The sequence below is a fragment of the Neophocaena asiaeorientalis genome, unplaced genomic scaffold, assembly GCF_003031525.2.
Source record: "Neophocaena asiaeorientalis asiaeorientalis breed wild unplaced genomic scaffold, Neophocaena_asiaeorientalis_V1.1 scaffold129, whole genome shotgun sequence".
In the NCBI taxonomy this organism is placed as follows: Eukaryota; Metazoa; Chordata; class Mammalia; order Artiodactyla; family Phocoenidae; genus Neophocaena; species Neophocaena asiaeorientalis.
In genome coordinates this window covers 6,323,582-6,350,216 of record NW_020172446.1, presented here as the reverse complement: position 1 = coordinate 6,350,216, position 26,635 = coordinate 6,323,582, and the positions used below count along the sequence as shown (strand labels likewise).

The window sequence follows — 26,635 nt, the reverse complement described above, 5'->3', positions numbered from 1 at the left end:
ATCTAATCATCACCTGAAGCGTTTGGTTAGCAGGCATCTGTTTAAGGGACGTTGGTGGCTCGTCCTCTAAGGTCCCCATTCTTGGATCTAGAGCAGAGGTCAGCAAACTGCAGCCCCCGGGACACATCCAGACCACTGCAGGTTTCTGTAAACAAAGTTTTACTGGCACAGAGCCACTCCCACTTGTTTCTTTTGTGCTGTGGCAGCAGAGTGAAGTCTTTTACAGAGACCACATGGCCTGCAAAAGCTACAATAGTTAATCTCTGTCCCTTTACAGAAGAAGTACAACAACCTTTGGTCTAGAGGCACCAAGAAGCCGCTCAGTCACAATCCCCTGTTGGAAAGCAGGGTTGACGCCCACCCCAGCCCCTGCCCCCTCCCCTTCTAGTTTCATGGCCCAACTCCCTAAGCACCTGTTTTTGTTTGTTTTTTTTTGCGGTACGCGCGGGCCTCTCACTGTTGTGGCCTCTCCTGTTGCGGAGCACAGGCTCCGGACGCGCAGGCTCAGCAGCCATGGCTCACGGGCCCAGCCGCTCCGCGGCATGTGGGATCTTCCTGGACCGGGGCACGAACCCGTGTCCCCTGCATCGGCAGGCGGACTCCCAACCACTGTACCACCAGGGAAGCCCCAGCACCTTTTTTTTAAGGTTTTTTTTGGCTGCGTTGGGTCTTTGTTGCTCTGCGTGGGCTTTCTCTAATTGTGGTGAATGGGAGCTACTCTCCTTTGCAGTGCGCGGGCTTCTCATTGCGGTGGCTTCTCTTGCTGCAGAGCATGGGCTCTAGGCACCCGGGCTTCAGTAGTTGTGGCTCGCGGGCTCTGGAGCGCAGGCTCAGTAGTTGTGGCGCATGAACCTAGTTGCTCCGAGGCATGTGGGATCTTCCTGGACCAGGGCTCGAACCTGCGTCCCCTTCATTGGCAAGCAGATTCTTAATCACTGCGCCACCAGGGAAGCCCCCTAAGCACTTTTTATGTCATCTGTTTCCTCCTCCGCACGCTGCCCCTGGCCTGAGGGACCTCCTTGGGCATTCCTCTGTCCTGTGAGGACTCAGATAAGGAGCCTCTCCAGAACAGACCCCGAAAGGGGAATGAGAAGCAGGTCAGTGAGGGCAGGGCTGGAGCTCTTGGGCAATGTTCCTGGGCTGGCCGAGGCTTCTGCTGAGCAGAGCTGGATCTAGTTCTGACACAGCCCAGGCCTTTGAGAAAGCAGAACTGTCAGGATCGGCTCCCGGAGGTGCCGAGCTAGCAGCACAACGGTACTTTCTGTTTGGGTCTCCCACCCATGTTCTAACTGGGGGGACAAAGGAGTCTTCAGGGTCGCCTTTAGGAGCTTCCTAAATCAAATCTCCTACAGCAGCTCTGGGTCCATGGGTAATCACTCCGTAATAACCTGGGAATCTGGGGGGAATGTTGCCAGGGAAATCTTAATTGGGGGACTTTTCTGAGTCCCAAGGGGTTTTGTGTTGCATGGGCTGTGGTATAAATAAAGATGACCAGAGACAGTGAGCTGCTACCCCCATTGGTGGAGAGAGGGCCCCAAGTTGGCAGAATGCCTTTTCCCCACAGGCCTGTAGACCTCCCTACAGAGCCGGAGAGGTGTGTACTCATAGGTGATCCCATCCCCTAGAGCAGAGACTGGATCCCATGCCAGGTGGGCTGCTTAATGGCTAGAACTGGCTTTCCCAGATCCCTGCCGCAGAGGGCCCCGGGCAATGCGACACCCTCAGAGGAGGAGGGTGCGGGTCATTGGTGGTGCAGGGCACACCCCGAGGTGCCGAGCCTCAGCCTCCCCCCTGGACATCTGGACAGCGCACTCTGCTCTGTTTGCTCAAGGCCTCGCATTTGCACAGGTCTTTAACTCGCTTCATTGGCTCGAGGAAAACACCAGCCGGTGGCGGAGGCGGCATTTCTGGGCCGCCATCCGACGATCCGGGGCCAGGGTTGCTTAGAGATGGGAACAGATGCCGCCAGTGTTGTGAGCATGTCATTTCCACTTCATTCCTCTGACCCCTGTCAGTGTGGGTGAGACGGGGAGTTCTGAGCTGAAACCCTCCCAGAAAAGTGATGACAAAATGTTGCCAGGCTCCTTAATGAAAAATTTCTCTGTGGGCTTTCCCTGTTTGATTCATTGAAGTCTTACTTTGAACCTGAGGAAGAAGTGATCCCACGGGAGTTGGGATCTGGGTGTGAAGAGAAATAAATATCCCTCTTCAAACACCTGAGAGAAGGGGAGGGAGAGGATTCTGGGTACAGCACTGAAGCAAATGCCCCCTGGGGGTGTGTGTGGGAGTTTAGCATTCCTGCTCAGGCCAGGAGAGGGTCCCCAAGGCATCCTACGTGCCCCAGGTGCCAGGTGAGCAGGACCCTCCCAGTGCGCAGAGCCAGCTCTGCCTCTGGGTTTCTGTTCTGAGCCTTGAGAACCCAAAGCAGTCAGCTGATCACCATTGGCTTGGGAAAAATTCACCCGTCAGAGTGCACCACGTTCCGAAGTTGCCCCAGCACGTGACTCGTTCAGGGGTGGACAGAACGTGTCGTGGGGACATCGGGGATGGACCTGGCTGGGAAAGCGGATGAGGTGACTGGGGGTGTGGAGCCCCTCCGCCTCACCCCTTCGGCAGTGGAGCGGAAAGGTGACCGCAGGACCTTCTCCGGGCAGTGTGTGCTTGGAGCTGTTGGCTGGGAAGGGTTAGAAAAGAGCCCGGCTTTGCCGAGTCCGCTTGTCCAGACTGGCACCTGGATCCTGGCCTGTTCAGGTTGCACAGAGCTCTGCGTGTGTACCGCCGCCACCTGAGGACAAGGCTCACCTCTGGAAGGGGCCTGAGGACCAGAATGCCAGCCCCTCGCCCACCCGGCGCGGCTTGCGGCTGCTCCCTGAGGACCAGGGGGAGCCCCCAGCTGGCGGGCTGCGGAGATCACTGATTTGGAAAGTCGGTGCCGGGTGGCTACACAGTGGCTCTTCTGTCCCGCCTGCCAGCAAGCCCCAGGCCTGAGTTGGGGGGCCCTGGGAAGAGAGGCATCTTAAAGAGGGTCCTCCAAGGAGGACGGCCCACCCTCACCGTGCTGGAGCCTAGGCTTCTGGTGATTCTCATCCAGTAGCAGCCTCTGTGGCCAGCACTGCAGGGGAGGGGCCATCTGCAGCTGCTGTTTTCCCCTCTGGGAAGGTCACACAGCCTGTTTACAGTCCAGCCCAGGGGCTGAGAGAATGAGTCACCACTGGCTCACGCAGGGATGGCCTCCCCGTGTGAGCCAGGCCAGCACGGAGGGCCGGTTCTGCCTGGCTGAGCCCCCTCCAGCCCTAGTCCTCCCCGAGGCAGCAGGGGTGGTGGTGGGAAGCACACAGAGTCCGGGAGGGGGCCTGCGCCCCCCCACCTGCAAGTGCAGTTGTGAGCCCAGGGTCAGGAAGCCGCCCCTGCTGAGTGTTTTCCCCGCATCTGTCATTGCAGTTCAGCTACAGCTTCCTACTTGGCAGAAGACATGGTTCTTGCCCCTCCGCCCGACCCTCAAGCCGGTACTAGGGCACTCTGCTCAGTACTCAGCCGCCACTCACTCTATCACCAGGGCTTCTGAGTGGCCATTATGTGCAGCTGAGGTCAGGCAGAGGCAGAAGGAGAGAGGAGGGAGGGAGGGAGGGAGGGTCATGTGGAGACCAGTGGGGGAGGAGACTCAGACAAGAAGATGAAACGAGAGAGTCTACAGCCAAATGCAAGTCCACCTGACGGTGTGGCCCTGGACTGTGGGGAGGTCGGCCAAGGAAGGTCAAGGGGAGAGAAGGAGGCAGGTAGGTCTAAAAGGAGCATCGGAAAGGATATAAGAAATCTCTAGTGGGGAGAGCAAACAGAATGCTTAATAAGGGACGCAGAGAGGTGTGAGAGGTAAGGGTAATTGCCTTGGTCCCCCAAATCAAGTGTGTACCCTCCAAGGGCCATGTGAGTTTTCCAAGACACAGAGTAACCCAGTGGCTATGCACGTAAGCTTGACCTGCTTTGAATTCCAAATTTGACCCTTACCAGCTTGGGGGAGTCCCTTGACTTTTCTAATCCTAAAGTTTTATACCATTAAGTGAGGATAATAAGTGACACCTGGGACTTCCCTGGTGGCGCAGTGGTTAAGAATCTGCCTGCCAATGCCGGGGACACGGGTTCGAGCCCTGGTCTGGGAAGATCCCACATGCTGCAGAGCCGCTAAGCCCACGTGCCACAACTACTGAGCCCGCGTGCCACAACTACTTAAGCCCACGCACCTAGAGCCCATGCTCTGCAACAAAGAGAAGCCATCACAATGAGAAGCCCACGCACCGCAACGAAGAGTAGCCCCAGCTCGCTGCAACCAGAGAAAGCCTGCGCACAGCAACAAAGACCCAACACAGCCAAAAATAAATAAATGAATAAGTTTTTTTTTTTTAAAGTGACACCTATCTGGTAAGGATGTTTTGAGGGCTTTTAGGATAATAATAGTTGCTATTATAATAATAATGCTATTATATGATTTAGTATATTAACATAACTATGTTACATTATTATACAACTTAATAATAAGGAAAAATCCTCTGATCGAGCTGCTCCTGGGCACAGCAAATGGGGGAAATTTCCTCTGGCAGGCATGACAGCTTTGGGAGGAAGGGAAGGAAGTAGCTTAAAGGATAAAACACAATTAGTATTAACATATGAAAAATAATTAATGCCCCCAGGGAAACCTTCTTGTCTCCTGTGCTTGCTATTTTGTGACCACACATTGACTACTGCCAGGATGTTTATGCTTTGCGTTTTTCGCTGGTCAAGGTCATCCTTGATACTGTTTTCAGAGAGATTTCATCTGACACACATGTTAGGTAGTCCCTAAAAGCTGAAACAGACTTTGACTACCTATTTAAGCACTTATATTGGTGAAAAAAAAAAAAAAACAACCCACCACGAACTAAGAAGTTAAAGGCCAAACTAGGAAAACATACCTACAGTATATGGACAAAGAGTGAGGATCTTTAATATATAAAGAGCCTATGCCAAATCAATATGAACAAATTAACATCCTCATAGGAAGAAAGGACAATAGGAATATAAATGAGGAATATAAATGACTGATTTTAAAAACGGTAGAAAAAATGTTCAAAGTCATTAACAATCAATAAATATAAGTTTTTTCAATTTCAATTGGTGTAAGTTTTCTGGAAGGCAATTTGGCACAGAGTATCACAAAAACTTAAAAATGTGTATTCCCTTTTGCCAAATGATTCTACTTTTGGGAATTTACCTTAAGGAAATCATAGCTATATGCATGTATGTTTATCTTCAAGGATGTTCATTAAAATGTTATTTATGATAAAAATTATAAAGGCTCTGAGAACATCAGAGAAATGGTTGCATAAATTATAGACCATCCAGAAAAGGAAATACTGGACAGTTGTTACAAATTATGTTGAAGATGAATAGTAAATTACAAAATATTTATAATATATCAAGTAAAAAAAGAAAAAGTTTATAAAATAATATGTAGCATATGATCCCAGTTTGGTTACAAAGCTATAGGTATTTATGGGAAAAAGATTGAAAGGAAATATATCAAAATGGCAATGTGGCTATATCAGGGGAATTTTTATTTCATTCTTTTTTTGTACTTTGTTCCAGATGTTTTACAATGGACACGCATTGCTCTTCTAATCAGGAAAAATAATCGTAATTTAAATACAAGATGTACATGTTGGTAAGAAGGCTGCATAGCATGGTTTGCCCTGAGGCTCTGTACACCCTAGGAATGGCCCTGCTGACTAAAATAACATGTTAGGGAGGAGAATTTTCAGGGTGTTGCAAAGAATGTTCAAGGCAGGGAGAGGCAGGGAAGCAAGGAGGGCAGCTGCAAGGTTACTGCCCTTTTCCAGGCATGAGGGCAAGTGTCTCATCCAGGACCAGATGTCAAGTCAGTCTCCTCTCCCAGCTTCCCGTTCTTGCCTGTCCTGGATCCAGTTCTGGGGAGAAGACTCCAGAAGATGAGGTCAGAGTTGCCCACTAGCCCCAAGCCCCTGTTGTTCTGTTCTAGCTTGGGTTAGGGTAGAAGGAAAAGGGCTACCTAGCAAGCAGTCTGCTCTTCAGAAGTATCCCCTCGCCCTGTCAAAAAGTTGGGGACACTCTTTTTACCCAGAGGTGACAGCTGCAACAAAAGTGTTGCCTGGCTTGACTGCACCGAGTGGCTTTTGTCCTCCATCTGCTCTTCTGGTTGGGTTCTAAGCCCTCTTTGACCCATTTCTTCCTCCACATGCCCTGTGGAGGCTGGAGTGGCATCCCAGGCTAGAACAGTTTCCTCTTTCCTTACAAGCAGAACTAATCTTTGGATTCTCCCTGGGGCAGATGTAGCCCCAGAAATGCCTGAGGCTGCCTTGCTGGAGTAGCCAGCGTGGCACAGCCCAAATATGTGAGCTCAGAAACCGAGGCATGTCCTCTGAACCACAGCATACCTGGGAGGCAGGTGTGCAAAGAGTAAGACTGTGTACCTTTAGTGCTCACTTGGATGTGCCTGGGCCCCCATGAGCACATCACATTTCCTCTGTCTTTGCCTGGGGGAGTTTCCATATGCTCTAACCCTCTCTCCCTCTCTCCCTCTCTGAGAAGACTGAGTTGACACAGGGGGCTGGAAGAAGAGATCTTTGTGTGCTGGGGATTCTTCGGGTAGGCTGGAGAGCCACCCTGGCTTCATGCCATAGGATGGCTTTGTTGGCCATACACTATAGATTAATTCACGTTCCTTTTAAATCCTGGGATCCCAAAACATCTCAAGTCTCTCATTCATGTTTTTTTTTTCTTAACAGTGATATTGAGACATAATTCACATACCATACAATTTACCTAAAGTATACAATTCAGTGGTTTTTAGTTTATTTATAGAGTTACACAGTCATCACCAGAATCAATCGTATCCCCGCAAATCACATCTCTGTACCCATTAGCATTTCTACCTATTCCTTCTAGCTTCTTCCACCCCAACCCTAGGCAACCCCTAATCTGTTCTCTGTCTCTATGGATTTGCCTATTCTGGACATTTCATATGAATGGAATCATACAATTTTGTGCTCTTTCATGACTGGTTTCTTTCACTTAGCATAATGTTTTCAGGGTTTATCCATGTTGTATTCATAGCATGTATCGGTACTTCATTTGTTTTTGTGGCTGAATAATATTCCATTGTGTGAATATACCACATTTTGCTTATCCAGTCATTGATGGGCATGGAGGTTGTTTCCACTTTTTGCGTATTATAAAGAATGGGGACTTCCCTGGCAGGCCAGTGGTTAAGACTCGGCGCTTCCGCTGCAGGGGGTGTGGGTTCAATCCCTGGTCGGGGAACTGAGATCCTGCATGCCACAAGGTACAGCCAAAAAAACAAAAAAACAAAAAACACTGCTATAAATATTCATGTACACATGGGCATATATTTTCATCCCTCTTGGGTATATATATACCTAGGAGTGAAATTTCTGGGTCATATGGTAGCTCTGTGTTTAATTGAGGAACTGCCAGTGTTTTCCAAAGTGGCTGTGCACCATTTTACATTCCTACCAGTAGCGTAGGAGGGTTCTGATTGCTCTGTATCAGCACCAACGTTTGTTATTACGTGTCGTGTTTTTTTTATTATTATAACCACCCTAGGAGGTGTGAAGCGGTATCTCATTGTAGTTTTAATTTGCATTTCCCTATGATTAATGATACTGAGTATCTTTTCATACGGTTATTGGCCATTTGTACATCTTCTCTGGAGAAATGTCTATTCAGATATGTCTATTTGCCCATTTTTTAAAATAAATTTATTTATTATTTTTTTGGCTGCATTGGGTCTTCGCTGCTGCGCGCAGGCTTTCTCTAGTTGTGGCGAGCGGGGGCTACTCTTTGTTACGGTGTGCGGGCTTCTCATTGCGGTGGCTTCTCTTGTTGCGGAGCACGGGCTCTAGGCGCGCGGGCTTCAGTAGCTGTAGCACGCAGGTTTCAGTAGTTGTGGCACGTGGGTTTCAGTAGTTGTGGCTCGCGGGCTCTAGAGCGCAGGCTCAGTAGTTGTGGTGCACGGGCTTAGTTGCTCCGCGACATGTGGGATCTTCCTGGACCAGGGCTCCAACCCGTGTCCCCGGCATTGGCAGGCGGATTCTTAACCACTGTGCCACCAGGGAAGCCCTATTTTGCCCATTTTAAAAAAGGTTATATATGGTTTTTTTTTACTGAGTTGTAGGAGTTCTTTATATACTGCAGGTACAGGTGCCCGATCAGATAGATGATTTGTACAAATTTTCTCTCTTCTGTGCCTCTGTTCGTTTTCTTGATGGTGTCTTTGAAGCACATTTTAAATTTTGATGATGCCCCTCCTCCATTTTTAATTGTGGTCAGAACAGGCAGAAATGATGAGGGGCAGGTAAATAAACACATTCAAACCGCCTCCGTTCAGCGACAGCAGACTAGCTTGCGGGCAGCCATCACGTGGTCCGTGTTTGATAAAACCCCAAAATGATTCCAGACAAAGGGGGAGGGGAACATATATTAGGTCCACAGAAACACCTGAGTTCAGTGGAACAGGTTGGCAGATCCAGGGAGCGATTCTCAATGCCAGGGACCTTGTGGGTGTGGCTGGGAAACCTTCAGCACGCGGTACGAGCGCCCCTGAGGTTAGCGAGAACAGCCAGGACTGCCGTTTGAGGAGGACGCACTTTGCCCCATGTCTGTTTGGATCCATGACCGAGTTGCCATGTTATGCCACGTCTGGATTTGTATGGAATCACTGGGGGTTTTAGTTTCACAGTCGTGTTGGACGGGCCCAGAGCAAGCTGCTGTGAGACGGGAAGAGCGGCCTCACCGGGAAGAGAGCCTGAGCCTCTCTTGCCGTTGCTCTTTCCAGATGGAAAAGGGGAGGGCCCTCCTTGGACCTAGAAATTCAGACGCAGGACTTCCGGGCCAGCCCCCTCGTCCGCCCTGGGGGCTGTAGAATTCTGATTGGCACCTTCCAGAGACCTACTCTTCTCAGCAAGAAAAGCAGCCTTTGCTGACATCTGGTCCTTTTGGGACACGGATATTTTTATTTATAAAATGATCTCATCCTCAAATAGATTCTTACTCCTAACAGGCTTGCTCCCTTTGAGGGTTGCCTCAGGCTCCCAGCTGTGCTTGCTGGCATCTTCTTGTAACCCTGCAAAGGCGGAAGGACCTGGCCTGTGCCGGAGAAGAGAGGAGGGATGCTTGCCAACCAGGAAGTCTACCAGCTCTGTCTTCATGTGCAGAGTCTGAGTTCTGTATTACTCTCCTCCCTTCCTTTATCAACCTCAGTCTGGGAAGAAAAAACTTTCAGTTAGCTGCGATGACCCCTGGACCGATGCCCCCATGAATTACACAGGGAGGAGAGCAGATAAGAAATGGTGCCTGAGGATGCCATGATTCTTTCTTCCCCTCCTCTTTCATCCGTCCCCTGTCTGTTCTCTCAGCAGAAGTCTCCCTTGCTTCTTATCTTTCAGCTGCCCAACATGTTTGGTGACCTTCGGTCCACGTTTATTGCCTTGATGATTGGATCCTATGCCTCCTCAGCAGTCACCTTCCCAGGAGTCAAGGTGAGCGTGTGTACTAGTGTCTGAGCAGAGGCCTCTTTTAAGACTCCTTCAGCGCTCCCAGAAGAGGGAAGTCATTGTGGGTGCTGGGGCCCCCCTTCCCCCAAGCCCCATCTAGGGGGAGGATGCACCTGGGCACCATGGAGGTAAGAAAAGAAACATGGGGCTTCCCTGGTGGCGCAGCGGTTGAGAGTCCGCCTGCCGATTGCATATCACTGCAAGGTGTGACTGAAGGCTGCCTTTGCGTTTCAGGCCTGGGGACAGAAAGGGGGTGAGTGTTTGTCCCCAGTCCTGAGTCTAACTCTAGTCCCCCCACCCCCAGGTCTGTTGTTGTTGGGCTATATTGCTCCCCACTGCCAGAACGCTGCTCTCAGCCAAGTTGGTTCAGCTGTTTCCCTCCCAGGCAGGATTCTGAGCCCGTGGAAGTCACACAGGGTCAGGATGGAGCAAACACCTCACTGTTCATCAGTCCCAGTTCCTGCTCCAAATCCTGTTGCTCCTGAAAGGGCTTCAGAAGGGGCTTCTCCCTTCTGTGGCACCAGCACCAAATAAATCCCCTTTCCTGAGAGGTCCAAGGGGGAGAGGCCATAGGGCAAGAGGAGGAGGAGTCACAGAAGGCGTGGGCCAGGGGCTTCCCTAGGGGTCCAGTGGTAAAGACTCCACGCTTCCACTGCTGGGGGCACGGGTTCGATCCCTGGTTGGGTAACTAAGATCCTGCATGCCACACAGCGCGGCCAAAAAACAAAACAAAAAGACATGGGCCGGCCACCTGGACTTCGAGGTGCTTGGAGGGGCTGGGGCCAGACATCTGTGGATTTTAGGGATCCTCGAGTTCCTGGAGTACAGAGGCGCCTACAAGTTCCCGTTCCTCCTCTTCTCCGTGTCTAACTGCTGGTCCCCTCCCTGGGTAGCTGGGCTGCTGTCTGCCGCTACCCTGGGGACTCTTGTGCTGGAAATCAATGGCAATAATGACATTAACAGGCTTGCAGGCTTCTCACCTGTCAGGCCCTGTCCTGAGCCCTCTACCCGCTTGACCCCCACCTTGACACCATGAAGGTACATGCCAGTGTCACACCCATTTCACAGAGGAGCAAAGCGAGACTTCCAACTGTTCATTCCTTGAGTATTTTTTTGGCACCTACCGTGTGTATGCTTCAGGGTACTAGAGAAACATCAGTGGACAAGGCTGGAGGCTCCTCTCAGGGAGCTGGCCTAGTAACAGATGAGGAAATAAATCAAGAAGTCAAAAACCTCAGCCAGGGCTGTTCACTGTGAGCCAGTGATGTGACAGTGATGGGTGGTCTGGGAGGGCCTTTCCAAGGAGATGACATTTGGTCCAGGGCGAGCTAAGATTATTGGAATGCAGGTGCCTGACGACCAAACACCCAGGCTGATGGGGCCATGCCTCCCCTCGCAGCTGAGCGCAGGGAGAGCAGGACTGCTGGGTGCCCCTACCCGCTGCCCGCTCCGGCTTCCCTCTGCTAACTCTGCCCGCCGCCCTGCCCTGACTCCAGCCGCTACCCTGTTGTGCCTCTCAGGTCATCTACGACTTCGGTGCCTCCTTCATCGTCATGCTCGTGGTCTGGGCCGGCTGCTCCGGGCTGGTTTTCCTCAACTGCTTCTTTAACTGGCCCCTGGAGCCCTTCCCGGGCCCAGAAGACATGGACTACACGTAAGTGGACGTGCGGTCTGCTCCCACCCCTACGCCGGCGAGGGGCCCTGGCAGCGCGACAGACACTCTCCTGTGGCCTCTAGGGTGAAGATCAAGTTCAGCTGGCTGGGCTTCGACCACAAGATCACTGGGAAGCAGTTCTACAAGCAGGTGACCACGGTCGGGCGCCGCCTCAGCGTGGGCAGCTCCATGCGGAGCGCCAAGGAACAGGCGGCACTGCAGGAGGGCCACAAGCTGTGCCTGTCCACCGTCGACCTGGAGGTCAAGTGCCAGCCCGATGCCGCAGGTACCCGCGTGCGGCCCCCACCTCCCAAGCCTGCCTGAGCCGTCAGCAGGGGCTCCTGAACCCGCACCCCAGCAACAAGGAGGGGGAGGCCGGTCCAGATGTGGAAGCTGCAGCCCCCTCGGGGGGACTAGCTCCCGCTGAGGGCTTTGTGGGTACCATCTCCCTTAATCCCCATTTCATCCCCAAAGAGCCGGTGGCACCATCCAGCCTGCCGTACAGACGAAGGGTCAGCGAGCGTGAGGGGCTCACCCAGCTTGTTTCGTACGGCTGGGTGACCTAACTCCTGCGTCCAGCCGTCCACCTCATCCAGCATGATTTGGTCGGCAAAGCAGGGCTCTCCGCCCAGCCCCTGGGTGGCGGGTGGGCCGTGGCCACGGCGGTACCGCCCGGTTCTCCCTGAGCACCCTCTTCTCCCCGTAGCGGCCCCCTCGTTCATGCAGAGCGTGTTCAGCCCCATCCTGCTGCTCAGCCTGGTCACCATGTGCGTCACTCAGCTGCGCCTCATCTTCTACATGGGCGCCATGAACAACATCCTCCAGTTCCTGGTCAGCGGCGACCAGGACGCAGGTAGGTGGCCTCCAGGCCCCGGGGCGCAGCCCATGAGCGGTGGCCACTCCTGCCCGCCTGAGGTTCAGCCCACTCACTGCCCGGCTGGGCTGGACCAGCAGGGCCGTGAGATGGCAGAATCCAAGGGCCTGATTGTGTGTCAGAGCCATTTCATCACAGCCGGGCCCAACTGTCCTTTCATGTCCCCGTCGGAGTTTCCCGGTTTAGGAGGGAGGAGAGGACTAAAATAACTACGTGTGTTTGGGGTGTGGGGATGTGTTTTTTGTTGCCTGAGGGGGACGGTTGACGTGTGTGTTCGTAAATGAAAACACGGCACAGAACACGGTACTCCACCTGAGAGCCTGTTGAAAGGCTATCAGTCAAACCCAACGCCAAGAATTCTCCGGGAAACTGCAGGGGTGCCGCGTGGAGAGGCTGGGGGCCGAGATGGGGGCTGGGCTACTGCGGCTGGAGACTGGGGCTCCTGGGCCTGCACAGGATCTGTGCCCTGAACTGGGAAGCAGAGCCAGGTGGAGCCTTCCTCGTGGGTAATCCAGTCCAGGCTTGTTACTTCTGGTAAACAGAACTGATAACCCACGGGCCACTTTTCCAAGAGAACACACAAGCTGATTAGAGGTTTTGATTCTACAAAGAAAGTCATTACTTCCTCAGGGCCTGAGCTGAGTCAGCTTTAGTTATCCCTAAGCGGGACAAACACATCTGGTAAATCCTTTTTATTCCGGCACTGTACATTCTTAAAGAGGATGAGAAACCTGGCCTTAGCAAAAGGGGAAGGTGACAAAGAGGCACAGATAATGCAGGTGCTACTCCAAAAATGGGTGTTCGGACGTGAAGCAATGTGGGAAAATCCTATCACGTGCCCTCGCAAAAATTTGTAGCAAACGCAAAGATAGGAAGAAAAAGAACCTGTTTAGCTTTGTTTCGTCCAATGATATCCCCCTATATTTCTACCCCAGGAACCCTTTTATTATGTAACATTCATTAAAATCTGTGTGCCACACTTTGGGGAGAGATGACCTAGCGTGTCTATTTGCCCTCTATTGTAAACCCTGAGGCCCAGACAGGTGGAGACTCTGACGGGTACAGAGAAGGGCCCTCACTGGCCCTTGGAAGGCAAATCTCCCTGCCGCTGAGTCATGGCCTTTTACTCTCTGAGAACTCTTGCTGCTCAAGAGGCATTTTTTCCATCTGTTTCCCGCATTCAAAAAGTCAATTTCAAGAAGTAGAGGAAGTTGGGCCAGGAAATTCGGTCTGCAGCTGACAGGGCATTGGTTTTCCCCATCCTGCTCCTCTGAGCAGTTGTGCCTGACATCACACACACACACACACACACACACACACACACACACACACACACACGCACACACACATGTCTGGCTATCAGGGTCAGGGGGCCAGTAGGTGGACGGGAGACCAGCGCTGGTTAGTGAGATACTTGGGCTGGGTGTGGGGTAGATTCTTTGCCCTCTGAGGGAACAAGGGCAATGAGGCCCAGGTTCTGCCAGGTCTTCTGCACCCACACCGCTTCCCCATCACGGTCCCCCGCAAACACCACAGGCCTGATTGACCAGCCCGCTTGTAAGGAGGCACCAGCTGCACACGAGTGAGGCCCCAGCCGGCAGGAAAACGTCCGCAGACACCCGCGCTGGGCACTCTTGAGAGTCGGGGCTTGGTGGGAAATGGCGTGTGAGCTGGGCCCAGAGCTAGCCTGCCTCCGTGCCCCATCCCCCTGTAATAACCTGAGACATTTCTGCTGCTGACCTCACTCCTCTCTGCTTTTTCACTTTTGCTTTCTTGATGCAGTGATGGCTACCGGTAAGCCAGTGGGGGCGGGGGACGGGGGATTGTCAGGGAACACATGACATCCTCTCCTAGCCGGTCTCTGTTCAACTGAGAAACACCTCTCCTTGAACTCCAGACATCCCTCTCGGCCAGACCTGTGTTTGGGGGTGGGGCGGTCAACATTCAGCTTCTGTGAGAAATCCCATCATAATTTTAAGGCTCTTTGAAGATTGAAGCCCTTACGTCAGTGCCCTTGTGAGTGGTGCCTTCCTGGTATATTTCTAGAGGCAGAAAACTGACGGCCAGTCACACACAAAACCTCAGTCCCAGGCATTGGTAATTTTGTGGTTCCCAAAGTCAGAGAGACTTCCTGGAGCTTCTGGGGAAGTCACTGTGACATACTGCATTTCGTTAGCCGTTTCTTGGAAATAGGCGAGGACTTTGGAGAAAAGAAAAGGGTGGCTTTGATTTCAGAGGTTAAGGTCTCCGGGCTCCCCTCATGACCCACAGTGACAAGGGGGCGGTTCTGGAGAAGATCCCAGAAGGGCTTGTGGGGTCACAGAGTCTGCCCAGCGCCCACCCCAGGCCTCTGCCGGCAGCCCCCGTGACCCAGCCCGTCTTTATCCTCAGTGGGCCTCTACACCTCCATCTTCGGTGTGCTCCAGCTGCTCTGCCTGCTGACAGCCCCCGTCATTGGCTACATCATGGACTGGAGGCTGAAGGAGTGTGAAGATGCCTCTGAGGAGCCCGAGGAGAAAGACGCCAACCAGTGCGTAGGCGGAGCTCGTGCCCCGGGCCCCAGCCCCCAGAGGGAGAAGCCCACCGGTCAGGTGTTAGGCAGCATCAGGGTGGGTGGGTTAGATTTTAAAGTCGGCAGGAGAGGCGAAAGAGGGCTGTGCTCAAAGCTGCTCTTGCCCGCCCTCAGCTCAGCACACGTTTTGGTCTGTTGCTTCTGTAAGGAAAGTCTTTTGTATGCAAAAGTTGGGGAGGCACGGAGCTCGAAGAGAGGAGGAGAGAAGCCAGAGGAAGGTCTGTGCAGACAGCTATCAAACATCCTGCTTTTAGGGCTGCTCTCCTGTCCTTAGCCCAAGTAGTACACCGGCAGACATCCTCAGAGTGGTCCTGTTTGCCTGCAAGGTCTGCTCCACTGGGTGTGAGTAGTAAACGGCTATAACCTTAATATATGTCAATAGATCTGTTCATGACTGTGAGAATTAAGCAAGGGACTTACTTTACAGAAGGGTTGGGCTCTAAGATCAGAGGATGAGTTAAATGCTGTCTTCTCTGACTCCACCTTAGTACCATAAGCTCCTCTTTACTGTATCAGGCCCTGTGCCAAGCCCTTAATGCACAACACCTCAGGTAAGCCTCCCAGCACCTCGATGAGTTAGACGCATTTTGCAGATGAGGGGACTGAAGCTAGGCGTCCGAGTGGCTTGCCTGAGGTCACATAGGGAGAGAGTGGTGGGTCTGGGCCTCCCTGCGCATCTCTGAGCCCTTGGATGTCATACAGTTGTCCGTGGGGTATCTTTGTGGGTGTTGAGGCTGGAATCAGTCATAGTGAATTCACAGGGAAATAATTACAGAGAATGCTCTGTTATGTAGGTCAGGTCCTACAGCCAGAAGGCTGTTGGTGCCCATTCCAGTTCCATCTGCCGCATACTCGTTTCTCCTTCACCCCTTCCTGCCGCCCAAGGAGAAACCCACTCACTCCCTTTCTTGGCTTATTGTCTGGCTTAGTGTCAGCTCCCTGCAGGATTCAGGTGAAGTTGGAGCCAGTAGTGAAGGAGGCTTTGCCACATCCTGACCGGGGTGCGCTCTCCTTCTCCCTCCCCATCATCGGGCCTCAGTCTTCGCCGAAGCAGCGCAGGGCGTTGACGCCCGTCTCCTCGTGCCTTCTCGCGTCCGACCTCTCCACTGAGGTTGACACTCCGCGCTCAGTCCAGGGGGTGCAGTGGGGAGTGTCCCTCGTGCTGGTCTGGCCCCCACAGTCCCTAGCACATGCTTGCGGGTGGTCTCTGAGTCTTGCGCTGTCCACAAGCCGTGACTCCCGGGACCTGGCTTCCTGGGAGAGCCCATCCTCCAGGGAGCCCCCAGCTCCGGTGTGTGCTCTGCGTTTCCACAGAGGTGAGAAGAAGAAGAAGCGGGACCGGCAGATCCAGAAGATCACCAACGCCATGCGGGCCTTCGCCTTCACAAACCTGCTGCTCGTGGGCTTTGGGGTGACTTGCCTCATTCCCAACCTGCCTCTACAGGTGAGTATGGGGAGAGGGAGAAGCCAGGTGGGGGATGGGGTGATGAGACTGAAAGGTGCATGCTGTCTCATGGGGGAGAGAACAGTGCTCGCTCAGCAAAGAGAACAGTGACTTTTCATTTGTCTAATTCAACCAACCAACCTATCAACCGGCCCGCTGTGATTTACCAAAGGGCCCCCTACCTGACAGGCTCTGTACGTGCGTGATGCTGGGAGCAAGGTGTAAATGAAACGCAGATTGCCTTTCACGGAAGACTCTTGTCTGCGAAAGTACATCATTCTTCTCCGCCTTAGGCATCTTGCATACCACGAGTACCGTCATCTTACCATTTCTGGGACCGTGTGGTGTAGTTGTGTGGTTGCTTGTTTTGCATGCGCTCAAACAGCTGAAGTCTGATGTCCAAAGAACTCTGGCTAGTCTGTGGCGTTGGTGGGAACGTCTGCTCCTCCAGTACAGGGGAGCAAGACCGACGATCCCTTGGCATCTGGGTTCAAAAGTTTAATTCCTTCTCACAAGATTTCCAGTGCCTCTGGAACCTGACTTTTGGCAGAGAGTTTGAGAAAGGTAGATTTTGTTACCTGCCTGGCTCCACCCTTAGGTCCACAGAAGTGTTCTAGTTCTAATCCCCAAATGTATGAACTTGGAAGGGACAAAAGGGATGGCGTTGCTTCCAGATGGGTGTGACCCAAGTCCAGATGGTATCTTGGACCAGGTCCAGGAGGAAAGCAAGAGTCCCTTTCTACAAGTGGCCGCACGTAGAAGTTCATTGAACATCCAGGTGTGCACCACCCACAGGTGCTACCATGTGTTTGTGCCGACACCGCGTGCAGCCAGAGTAAACCGTGGGAGGCTCTACCGGTTCCAGATGGGAGTATTGCTGCATCCCTGGTGCCCTCCCGGCCTCCTGGTGGTGGCCCTCTCCGCAAGACCTGCAGACCCTTGCCCTGACCACCCTTGTCCAGTCGCGGGGCAATGCTCAGTGAGGACAGTCATCTGCTTTGTGTTTTATCCAGTTCTTATCGAAAGGCAAGTTGTGAAAAGGCAGCAAGGCATTTGGAGCGGAAAGCGGAGCCTGCCGAGGGATGGGTGCACGTTCAGGCACAGACCTTTCGCAGCACGGCAGAGAGCAGCCCTCGCCACCTCCACTGCCCACATTCCCGGAAACGGGTCTTGACTGTTGAGCCCGATGGCAGGGCTGTGTGCAAAGAGCAAACAAAGGGTCCTGGGAGCAAAGGAGACAGCTCGTGGCTCTAAGGAATCGTTAACAAGTGCTTGCTAAGCTTGCCAAGCTTGCCAGCAGTGACCTTTCCTCGGGAAAGCAGAGCTAGAGGGGAAAGGGACAGCCATCTACCAGTAGGGCCTGGGTGGCCAGGCAGGGAGACCTGGGCACAGTCCTCAGGTCCGCGAAGGCAGGAGTGGTGATTAGTGACCTCCTGCTTAGTGCTATGTCCATACGTACACTTAAAAGCAGACTCTAGATGGGGGCGGGATGGGGGGAGCCCTGGGTTTTAGCATTTGCCAATTTCCGCGGTGCAGGTGCTCTCGTCGTGGCTGATATCAGCCAATACAGTGTCACTAACTGTGGAGTTGGAAAGAGACACAGTAACACACCATCATACGATATTTACAGTAGAGCAAAAAACCTTAAGAGCGGGAATTCCCTGGTGGTCCAGCGGTCAGGACTCCGCGCTTTCGCTGCTGAGGGCGCAAGTTCAATCCCCGGTTGATCCTGCAAGCTGTGCGGTGCAGCCAAAACTAAAAAAATTTTTGAAAAAACAAAAAAACCTTAAGAGCACGGCTAATGGTAAAACAGAATAAAATAATTAGGATGTGCTGGGTTTTGAGTATTCATTAACTTTGTTTTCAACGTACAGTTGACCCCTGAACAACACAAGTTTTAATTGCGTGGGTCCACTCATACTCAGGTGGTTTTCAGTGGTAAATACTAAGTACCACGTGACCCGTGGGTGGTTGGATCCGAGGATACAGAACTGTGGATACAGAGGGCCGACTCTAAGTTATATGTGGATCGTTGGCTGTGCGGAGGGTCGGCACCCTAGCCCCCGTGGTGTTTAAGGGTCAACTGTAATTTGTTGAATTGTACGTTTATTACAGTTGAACTGTTAGTAGTGACTGTGTTTAACTTAAAATCGGCTCAAAATTCTTGGCAGTTCAGGAGTTGGCCCTGGAAAGCTGGCACAAGCTGACTCCAGGGCGCCAGTACTCCCACCGCTCAGGACCCCAGGAGCTGTGGGGCAAGGGGACAAGATGAGGCCCTCCATGTCTCTTGCTCAACTCTGCTCTCCCTCCCTCAGATCCTCTCCTTCATCCTGCACACGATCGTGCGAGGATTCATCCACTCTGCCGTCGGGGGCCTCTATGCCGCTGTGTAAGTCCTGGGAGCTGTGGGTGGCCTGGTGGCCGAGGGTAAGGGAATGACCTGAGGGAGGTTCCTGGTGGGACTGAGGGCCTGAAGGGGGCCGTCTTGCTCACTTGGGGCTCATCCTCTGGCCTTAGGTACCAGGGCTTCTGTCGGGTGTGTCAGGGGAAGGCCATACCTGGCAGGAGCGGGTCAGTGGGCAGACAGTTGGGTGCCCACAAGCCTTGGCATTTAACACGAAGTCAGTTGCCCCAGCCAAGGTGCCGCTCATCGTTGCCTCGGGGACTGCTGCGCACTCGGGTTCTGAGGCTGCCTCTGGCTGCTCATGGGAAGGGCAGGGGGGTGGGCTCTAGCTGCCCACAGCTCAACGGTGACCTTCAAGTGGGCTTGAGCGGCAGCAGTGGCGTGAATAACTGAGCCCAGGATGTGCCTGACAGATCCCACCCAGGGCCTCAAAGGGCTGGTTCTGTCCACAGCCTTCTTAGGCCTCAGCTAAAATGAAACCTGCCTCCTTTTCCAAGAGGCCACACATGCCTAAGGAACCATAGTTGTTCCTTCTCCTTGGGCCGGGCCTTGGCTCACACACTGGAACCCAAACACCATCCACTGTCTCCCTCTGACCAAAGACTAGCCCGTTCCTCCAGCCGTTCCTTGCTAGGAGTCCCTTCTCACCTCTGGGGCCACGATACCTGACGTGGCCCCAGAATTCTGGCAAAATCTGGCTAAGATTTTGCCAGAACTCTCTCCCTCTCTCAACAGTATCCCATGGGGGTCATTCCAGGTCTGCCTGTTCCACCCCCACCTACCCCCCAGGCCTGGAGGAAGTTGTGGCTGCCCTGGCAGAGTCTGAGGGACTCGTCCGAGGGCTGTGATGCTATGTTTCCGTGATTACACAACGCTCCTCTGGTGGAGGGTGCAGCCAAGCCAGGCCCAGCCTCCAACCTGCTCCCTGGGCCTGGTTCACAAGCTGCAGACTCCTGCTGGCACCACATTTTCCGCTTGGCTTGGCCAGACACCCATGGGCTCCGGGGCCTCATGCTGGTCCAAAAGACAAATTCGCTTTGCAGATCTGCTCAGCAGAAAGCAGTCCAAGGATGGACACCCCATTCCCACCTCTTCTCTGCCACCGAAGGTGCAGCCTGGGGGCACCAGCACCTGGGGCCAGGCTGCGAAGGAGCATGTGGGGAGACGAGCATGGCCCCTGTGGTGACAGGTTCTCTACTGCCCTGGCAGGTACCCCTCCACGCAGTTTGGCAGCCTCACAGGCCTGCAGTCCCTGGTCAGTGCACTCTTCGCGCTCCTGCAGCAGCCCCTGTTTCTGGCTATGATGGGTCCCCTCCAAGGAGACCCTCTGTGGGTAAGAAGGATTGGGGTGCAGGGGGTTATGGGCATCCGCCCCACTCTGCTGATTGGGAGCTGGGAGACATCACTCGGGGGCTTCTAGAACCCCAGGACAGGCAGTTTGGAACTTTGGTTAGGATCAATTCAGGGACCCCTTGTGAATGGGCAGGAGGGACAAGAAGAGAAGAGTGTCCTTTCTGGACCTGATTTTGGGGTAAATCGAACAAAGTTGCTGTCCCTGCTCCTCCTGCCAAAGGCCCAGATTCTTAACCAGGTGCTGTGAGCTTGTCCCAATCCCGCCCCCCACCCCCCCCAGAGATTCAGATGAGTACAGTATGGTGGCCCGGCCTGTGGACAGCTGGGGAGTTCTGTTGCTGGAATGTGGAACGACGGGCCCTCCAACCTCTTGAAACTCCTTGTTTGTTTTTCCTCTCCTCTCCTGTGACCTTCTCCCCATTCCCAAACCTGAGAGCGAGGAAGGGGCTGGAACTGGGCTCTGCAAAGACCACAGCCCCTGCCTGCTCCCTCCCTCCCCCCTGCCCTTGATGGCGACTCTCAACTCTCATCCCTGCCTCCCCAGGTGAATGTGGGGCTGCTTGTCCTGAGCATGCTGGGCTTCTGCCTTCCCCTCTACCTCATCTGCTACCGGCGCCAGCTGGAGAGGCAGCTGCAGCAGAAGAGGGAGGACGACAAGCTTTTCCTCAAGCTCAACGGCTCGTCCAACCGGGAGGCTTTTGTGTAGTGCCCACCACCTCGGAACTGTGGCGTCCTGCCCTTGCTTCAGTGACTCAGCGGTGTCTTCCCCACCCCAGAGGACCTCCACGCACCCCTAGGATCCTGTCCTGCACCATGTTGGAGTCCTCGCTCCCTCCCAGGGCCCTGGTCCTGCTTCGGAGCTCTGCGGTGGAAGGATGGGAGAGGGCCCGGTCAGGCGCTTCTCCTGCTGGAAGCAGAGGCGCTGCGGACTTCGCTCAGCCACCCTCGAGGGGCCCTGGAGCCTTGGGGCTCCATGGTGCCTGCAGGAGCAGACAGGAGGACCCCGGGCAGGCAGGCCCTCTCCCCCCAGTGTGTCGAGATTCCGCCTCTTGCCAAAGCAGAGGAGCCTGCCGTCTACTGCCCACCACCTGCCCCTCGGCTGCATGTCCACCAGCCACGCCTGCTGAGGACAAAGGCTTGCACTGTCTGTACCCGCCTCGCCTGGCCCCTCACCTCCTCCCCCGGCCAGTCTGAGCTGCCTGAGGAAGGAAGGACCCGCTTCCTGTTGTTGGTGCTAACTCCTTTGTGATTCCAGCCCCCTGTGGCCTGTCCTCCTGTTCGAGGCCTGTGGAGAAGGCCCCCTGGCTTAAAGCCTGGGGAGGGGATGGAGGGCTGGATGGTCACATGTGGCTCAGGAGCTGTGGTCAGGGCCGAGCAGCAGTCCCTTCCCTCCTCCCTGAGGGCCTGAGCCGGGGGCATGTCTCCACTGCCACCCTCTGTCCAGTCTGTGACCTGAAGGGAATTAAAGGGGCACCACACACAAACACACGCATGCGCATGTGTGCGCACACACACACACACACACACACACACACACACACACACACACACACACACACAAACACACACAGCTGTTTTCGTGGGGGTGGAAGTGAAGATGTGGCTGACAGACGTGGAGGTCCAGGCCCGGGTGGGAAGGTGGATTTGTGAGAGACCTAGGGGTGTGTGTGCATGTGGGTTGTGCGCGCGTGTCCTGTGCATGAGAGATGTGTGTGGGATGGGGGTGGGATGTGGGCGCTGGGGGTCTGCCCTGATCCTCCCGGAGACACCTCGGAGCCAGCCAGGCCCGCAGCAAGCCCAGCGCCCGGGAGCCAGCCCCGCTCAGGGTTGGGAGCTTGTCCCAGGCTGCAGGGCCACAGCGCCCCCTGCTGGCAGACTTTCCAAGGGCCCTGGAGCTGTTTATGCGGGCGAGGCCCCGTTTCCTCCGCCAGGCGGGCCTGGCTTGCCAACCCACCCACCTTGACTGCCCTCAGAAATGTGTCTGAGGCTTCCTGGGAGCTCTGAGAGGGGTGGGTTGATTTTTAGGTGAATTGTTTTGGTGGTTGGTTGGTTTTTTTTTCCCCTTTTAAGTTTTATCAGACTCCTTTTTATAAAGCAATAAATCCATTTTCCTCCTGGTAAGGGATGCCCCTTCTAGCATATCAGTTAATGACTACATGTGCCTGTTTTGAGCTTGAGAAGAAAAGGCAAGACAAGATTTTCTGCCCCAGTCGTACCCAGCGACTCACCGTCTCTCTGGGTGTGATTGCTGTCTCGGGAGGGGCAGTGGGCCAGGAAAAGACCTTCCTCCCCCACCCCACCCCCAAACAAATGGGGCTTGTGCAGACACCTTAGAAGTGTGGCCATCCCCTCCTCTGCTGCTTATCCCAGCCCGACAGGCTAATCCTGACCCCCTTTCATCCCTGCTCAGACTTCCTGTCACCAGTCAACCATGCTGAGGGTTCCTCCTAAGTTCAGGACACAGGGTGACCCCAGGAGAGCCGCAGGCTCAAAGAGAGCAGAGGCAGGATGTGGCGGAGGAACGGGTGGCAACAGGAAGGGGCAGGGGCAGGCCCAGGCCCGAGCCCCTTGAATGCACCTAATCTCCCTAGGCTTCACCCACTCAGATATTCAAAAGCAAATGTTTGTTTTAAACAGACTTTTTTTTAAAAAAAGAGCCTGAGGTCAACATTTCCCAAAGCATTCCTCAGCATGCTAGTTCTGTGAGATGTCAAGGTCATTCTCATTTTTTAAAACAGCGTTACAGTCAGATTCGGGAAATGTTGAGATAAGGTCAAATGAGCGGCACTGGTGGGCTGTGTGCCTCTCCAGGGGGGTGTGGTCTGTGACTAAGCGATGGCTTTAACCATCACAGCCGTCCTCCACATGGGGCCCAATGACGACGAGCAGCAGGAGCTCTCGGGGTGCTGGTTAATAACAGCCTCTGGGACTTGCCTCTGACCTAGAGGGAAACCGAAGTCTACACTTTGCTAAGCCCCACCTGGTGGTTCTGGCGCCCGCCCCCCCAACATTTGAGACCCACTGATAAAGGAGTGCAGTTTGGGGAAGCGCTGACTAGCAAGGGCCCTTCCAGCTGGGAGATATGTTGAACTTGTACAGACATGGCCTGTGCTGTTCCCAGCAGTGCCCAGCCCAGCCAAAGTGGGAGCTGCGGCCTCTCTCTCCCACCCACCTGCAGGGTGTGTGCACTTTGGGGGAAGAAGCAGGCATTAAGAAACGAGAGTTCAGGGTGGGAGATAGTCTAGGGCCAATAGTGCGTGGGGATTAGAGGCATGAAAATGGGAGCAGGGTACCAGGTGGGTTGGGGACCACAGGTGCCCCCCCACTCCCTTGCCTGTCATTTTGCTCTGACTGTACAGGGTTGATGGGTTACATATTTTCCCATTACCATCACTGGATCATGCTAACAAGCCAGGAGTTCATACTACCCTCCCTAATTTACAGCTGGAAAAATTGAGGCCCAGGGAGGTGGAGTAACTTGCCCAAGGTGAGAGCCAGGACTCATATGTGGTTCTTAGCCTCTGGGTCAGGACATTCCATTCAGAGCAGCAGCCCCAGGGGCCACCAGGCCTTGAGATCAGGGCGAAACAGCCTAAGGGAAGCAAACACAGGCGAGGTGTCTGTTTCTTGGAGCCAAGAGCTTCCTTGGAGAGAGTGGAGTGAGCTCTACTTAGTAGAGTCATCTTGGCCCTAGAGGCTGATGGTAGCCTGGGGGAGCAAGTTTCTGGTCGCCCCAACCCCTGAGAGGAGTGCCCTGGGGTGGGGCAGGGACCACATGGCCTCGGCCCTCCATCTTCGTCCTCCTCCTCCAGGCTTCTGGTGGGAAGGAGCTGGAAGTCGTGCCCAGCCCTGCGGGCTCAATCAGAGTGAAGAGCGCGGCCAGGCCGGGCTCAGGAGCATGGCCCCGAGCCCCACTCCTCTCTAGTCTCCCTGTACTTGAGTCCAGGTGTTCCTTTGTGGTTAGCTTCCTCCGAGCCCTCCTGGCCTCTGCCTGTGGCTCTCGCTACCTGGGCCTGTACTAGGGAAGGTTCCCACTCTCGTAAAGGCCATAGATGGGGCTGCAGGTTGTGAGTTCCGTTCTGTTTCTCTTTTTATTCCTCTTGTACCCGGTGTCAGCCTGGTGAAAACTTCTCCTCAAGCCCTCCTTGTCCTGGCCCTGGGCTGTGCAGTGTGAGGAGGGCATCCCGCTGCCCTGGGCCCCAAGCACACTGAAAATGGGGAGCCATCCAGTATTGGGGGTACGTGTGCAGGACTGTCCCAGACAGCGGCACAAAAAGCCCAGTGGAGTTTTCGATGCATTTGCACATCAGCCTGCATGAATTTAAACAGATACACACCACCGGGGGGCAGGTGAGGCTGTGGATCCCCTATGGTAAGGGGCTCCTGTCGGAGAACCCTGAGAAGTCTTCTCAGCAGAGTCAGGCTTCCGGGGCTGTTTAATACGGTGCATTCTCGTGGGCTCTGGGACAGTAAGGCGCCTTATCTGTGGGGTTAGGATTAGGAGCCCAGGACCCCCAAAGTGAAGGGATGGGTTTTCCACAGGCTGCAGCACTCCCCTGGGGTGGGGGTGGGGTCAGGGTGAGCCGGAGGGCTCTGGAAGCCTGTCCCACCCAGGCCCTGCCTCATGCCAGAGTCCTGGGCTGAGGACCTGGTGTCTGGAAGGAGGTGCGTATCGTCCTCCACGTGGGCGGCCCGCCGCAAAGCAGACCTCTCCCGCCGCTGGCACACAACCACCGCCTGGGCCCTTGGTCTCTGCAGGCAGCATGTCCAGCCCCGAAGTTAGTCTTTCTCAGCCTCCCAGGCAGATCCAAGACCAAACCAGGGCCTCTGGCCGCTCCCAGCCCCTCAGCCCTTCCCAGAGTGAGACCATCTCCCTGTGCTGGGGAGGCTGCGAGGGAAGGGCAGAGGTTAGGGGCCCCACCACACATACTATCTCGTGACCTGAAGCAAGTCTTGAGCCTCAGTTTCCTCATCTGTAAAATGGCAATAATACTCTCCCCGGGAGGCTAGGTGGACATGGACGTCAAGCAGTCGCACATTGTTGCACCTGGCACTTCATAGGCACTTAACAAGCTGTAGCGTTATTTTTATGACCCTGGAGGAATGCAGAGAGCACAGGGGATGAGGACCACCCACACCCACCCTCCCCCGCCCATATAACAGGACAGACTTTAGGCAGCCCTGACCGGGACAGCCTTGTGGCCAAGTAAAGGAAGTGAGGTCTGTTTCTGCTGACCCCTACCCCTCTCAGAACCCCCTCTCTAAGCAAAAGCCTTAAGCAGTTGTCCCCTTGTTCAGTTTTACGTTTTTCACGTTTTGTTAAGAGACTTGGCCAAAGCTTCTCAAGCTAACCCCTAACTGGTGGATGTCCGGGCGCTCTTGACAGTTTTATGCTGAGGTGGGTGACTCAGAGCACGGCTTGTAGGCAGTACCTCCATGCCACCTCCTCGTGAAACTGCTTGGCTGCGCCTCTGTGTTTGTGTGTGTGCGTGTGTGCACACGTGTGTCGAAGTCTGAGGTGTGTTCCAGGCACGTCAGGTGTGAATGTGTTTGGAGGATTGTGTGGGAGCTTGTCTGTGTGCCTGTCTACCTGGACGAAGAGGGAGAGGGTCTCACGTGGCTGAATCCCTTTTGGTGGCTGGAAGGGCCTAGGCAGGCCCCGTCCAAGGACCCAGCCCAGGCTCTCAGAGTGGTGCCTGAAGGGTTAACATGTTCCTGTGTCAACGAGGGTCAGTGCAGTGTCACTGACAGCTCAGCAGCTGACCCTGACTCTTCCTGGCCCTTTGCTGTTTCTAGCACCTGGATTACTTCCTGGCACACAGTAAGCACTTAATAAATGTCTGCCGAAAATGGCTAAGAACTGCTTCCTCCTCGGCCCCTGTGTCTCCTTCTAAGTCACTCATCCCCTTGCCACTTGTCTCTTGCCTGTCACTTGTCTGAAACGTGCTCCCTGACCCCCACTCTCCGCTAGGTTGCACTCATCGCGGCCCGGCTTTGCTGGTGGGCCAGCTCTCAGCAGAGCTGGGGAAGGGACAGAGGAAGGAGCCTCTTGGGTGGGAAGCCCAAGGCTGCTGGGAATTCTGGTTCTAAGGTGGGCACTCATCCTTGCCCCTTTTCTTTTGTCCTAAGTCAGTGGTCATGGGCACACCTGCTCCTCCTACAGGTTTCCCACGAAGCTGGCCACTGTCCTGCCAGGCCAGGGCCCTGGGTAGTAGCAGCAGAAAAGAAGAGCCACTGGGCTTCCCCAGAGAAGCCCCAAGGAGATCCCCACGGCCAGGGAGGGGAGAGGATGGCCTGTTTGTCTGAGGCCTGGCTCCTGAGCCTGCCGGGCAGAGGGGGCTTGAAGCCCAGGGGAGGGAGGTGGATGGCCTCAAGCAGCAGGCCCCCCGCATAGCAGGCAGGGCAGAGGTGCTGGATGGATGTGCCTGAGGGCTTCTACTCATCAGGATTGTGAGCTCGCAAGCCGGAGCGCTGCTACATCCCTTTGCTGTGTCCTTCATTTTCCCACTTTTGATGGAGACACTACGGGGAAATATTTCTGTAATATAAGTAGAGCCACAGCACAAGCTCTGTGATGACACGGGGGTAGCTAGACCTTGAGCTCTCTGCCAGACAAGAGGACTTGGTGGGCACCACGGGGACCTGGAAGCCACAGCTCCATCTAAGGACAGCCTTGACACAGCTGCAACCAATTAAGGCCCTGTGTGAGCGAGCCAGGTGTTGCCGATTTGATTTTTACAAGAGAAGCTGGGA

At 54.3% G+C, this 26,635-nt stretch overlaps 1 protein-coding gene across 4 annotated transcripts in view; it reads left to right on the top strand.

Moving 5' to 3' along the window:
- SLC43A2 (solute carrier family 43 member 2) overlaps positions 1–25,746 on the top strand; it is a 42,924-nt gene extending 17,178 nt beyond the window's left edge. For all 4 annotated transcript variants that reach the window (XM_024734757.1, XM_024734752.1, XM_024734761.1 and 1 more), the window contains 9 exons: positions 9,474–9,566; positions 11,102–11,235; positions 11,319–11,521; positions 11,942–12,088; positions 14,501–14,639; positions 15,996–16,125; positions 18,441–18,514; positions 19,739–19,862; positions 20,427–25,746. In XM_024734757.1, the coding sequence (XP_024590525.1) occupies positions 9,474–9,566; positions 11,102–11,235; positions 11,319–11,521; positions 11,942–12,088; positions 14,501–14,639; positions 15,996–16,125; positions 18,441–18,514; positions 19,739–19,862; positions 20,427–20,588 (1,206 nt within the window). In that variant the 3' untranslated portion in view covers positions 20,589–25,746. The remainder of the gene's footprint in view (positions 1–9,473; positions 9,567–11,101; positions 11,236–11,318; positions 11,522–11,941; positions 12,089–14,500; positions 14,640–15,995; positions 16,126–18,440; positions 18,515–19,738; positions 19,863–20,426) is intronic.
- The last annotated feature ends 889 nt before the right edge of the window (positions 25,747–26,635 follow it).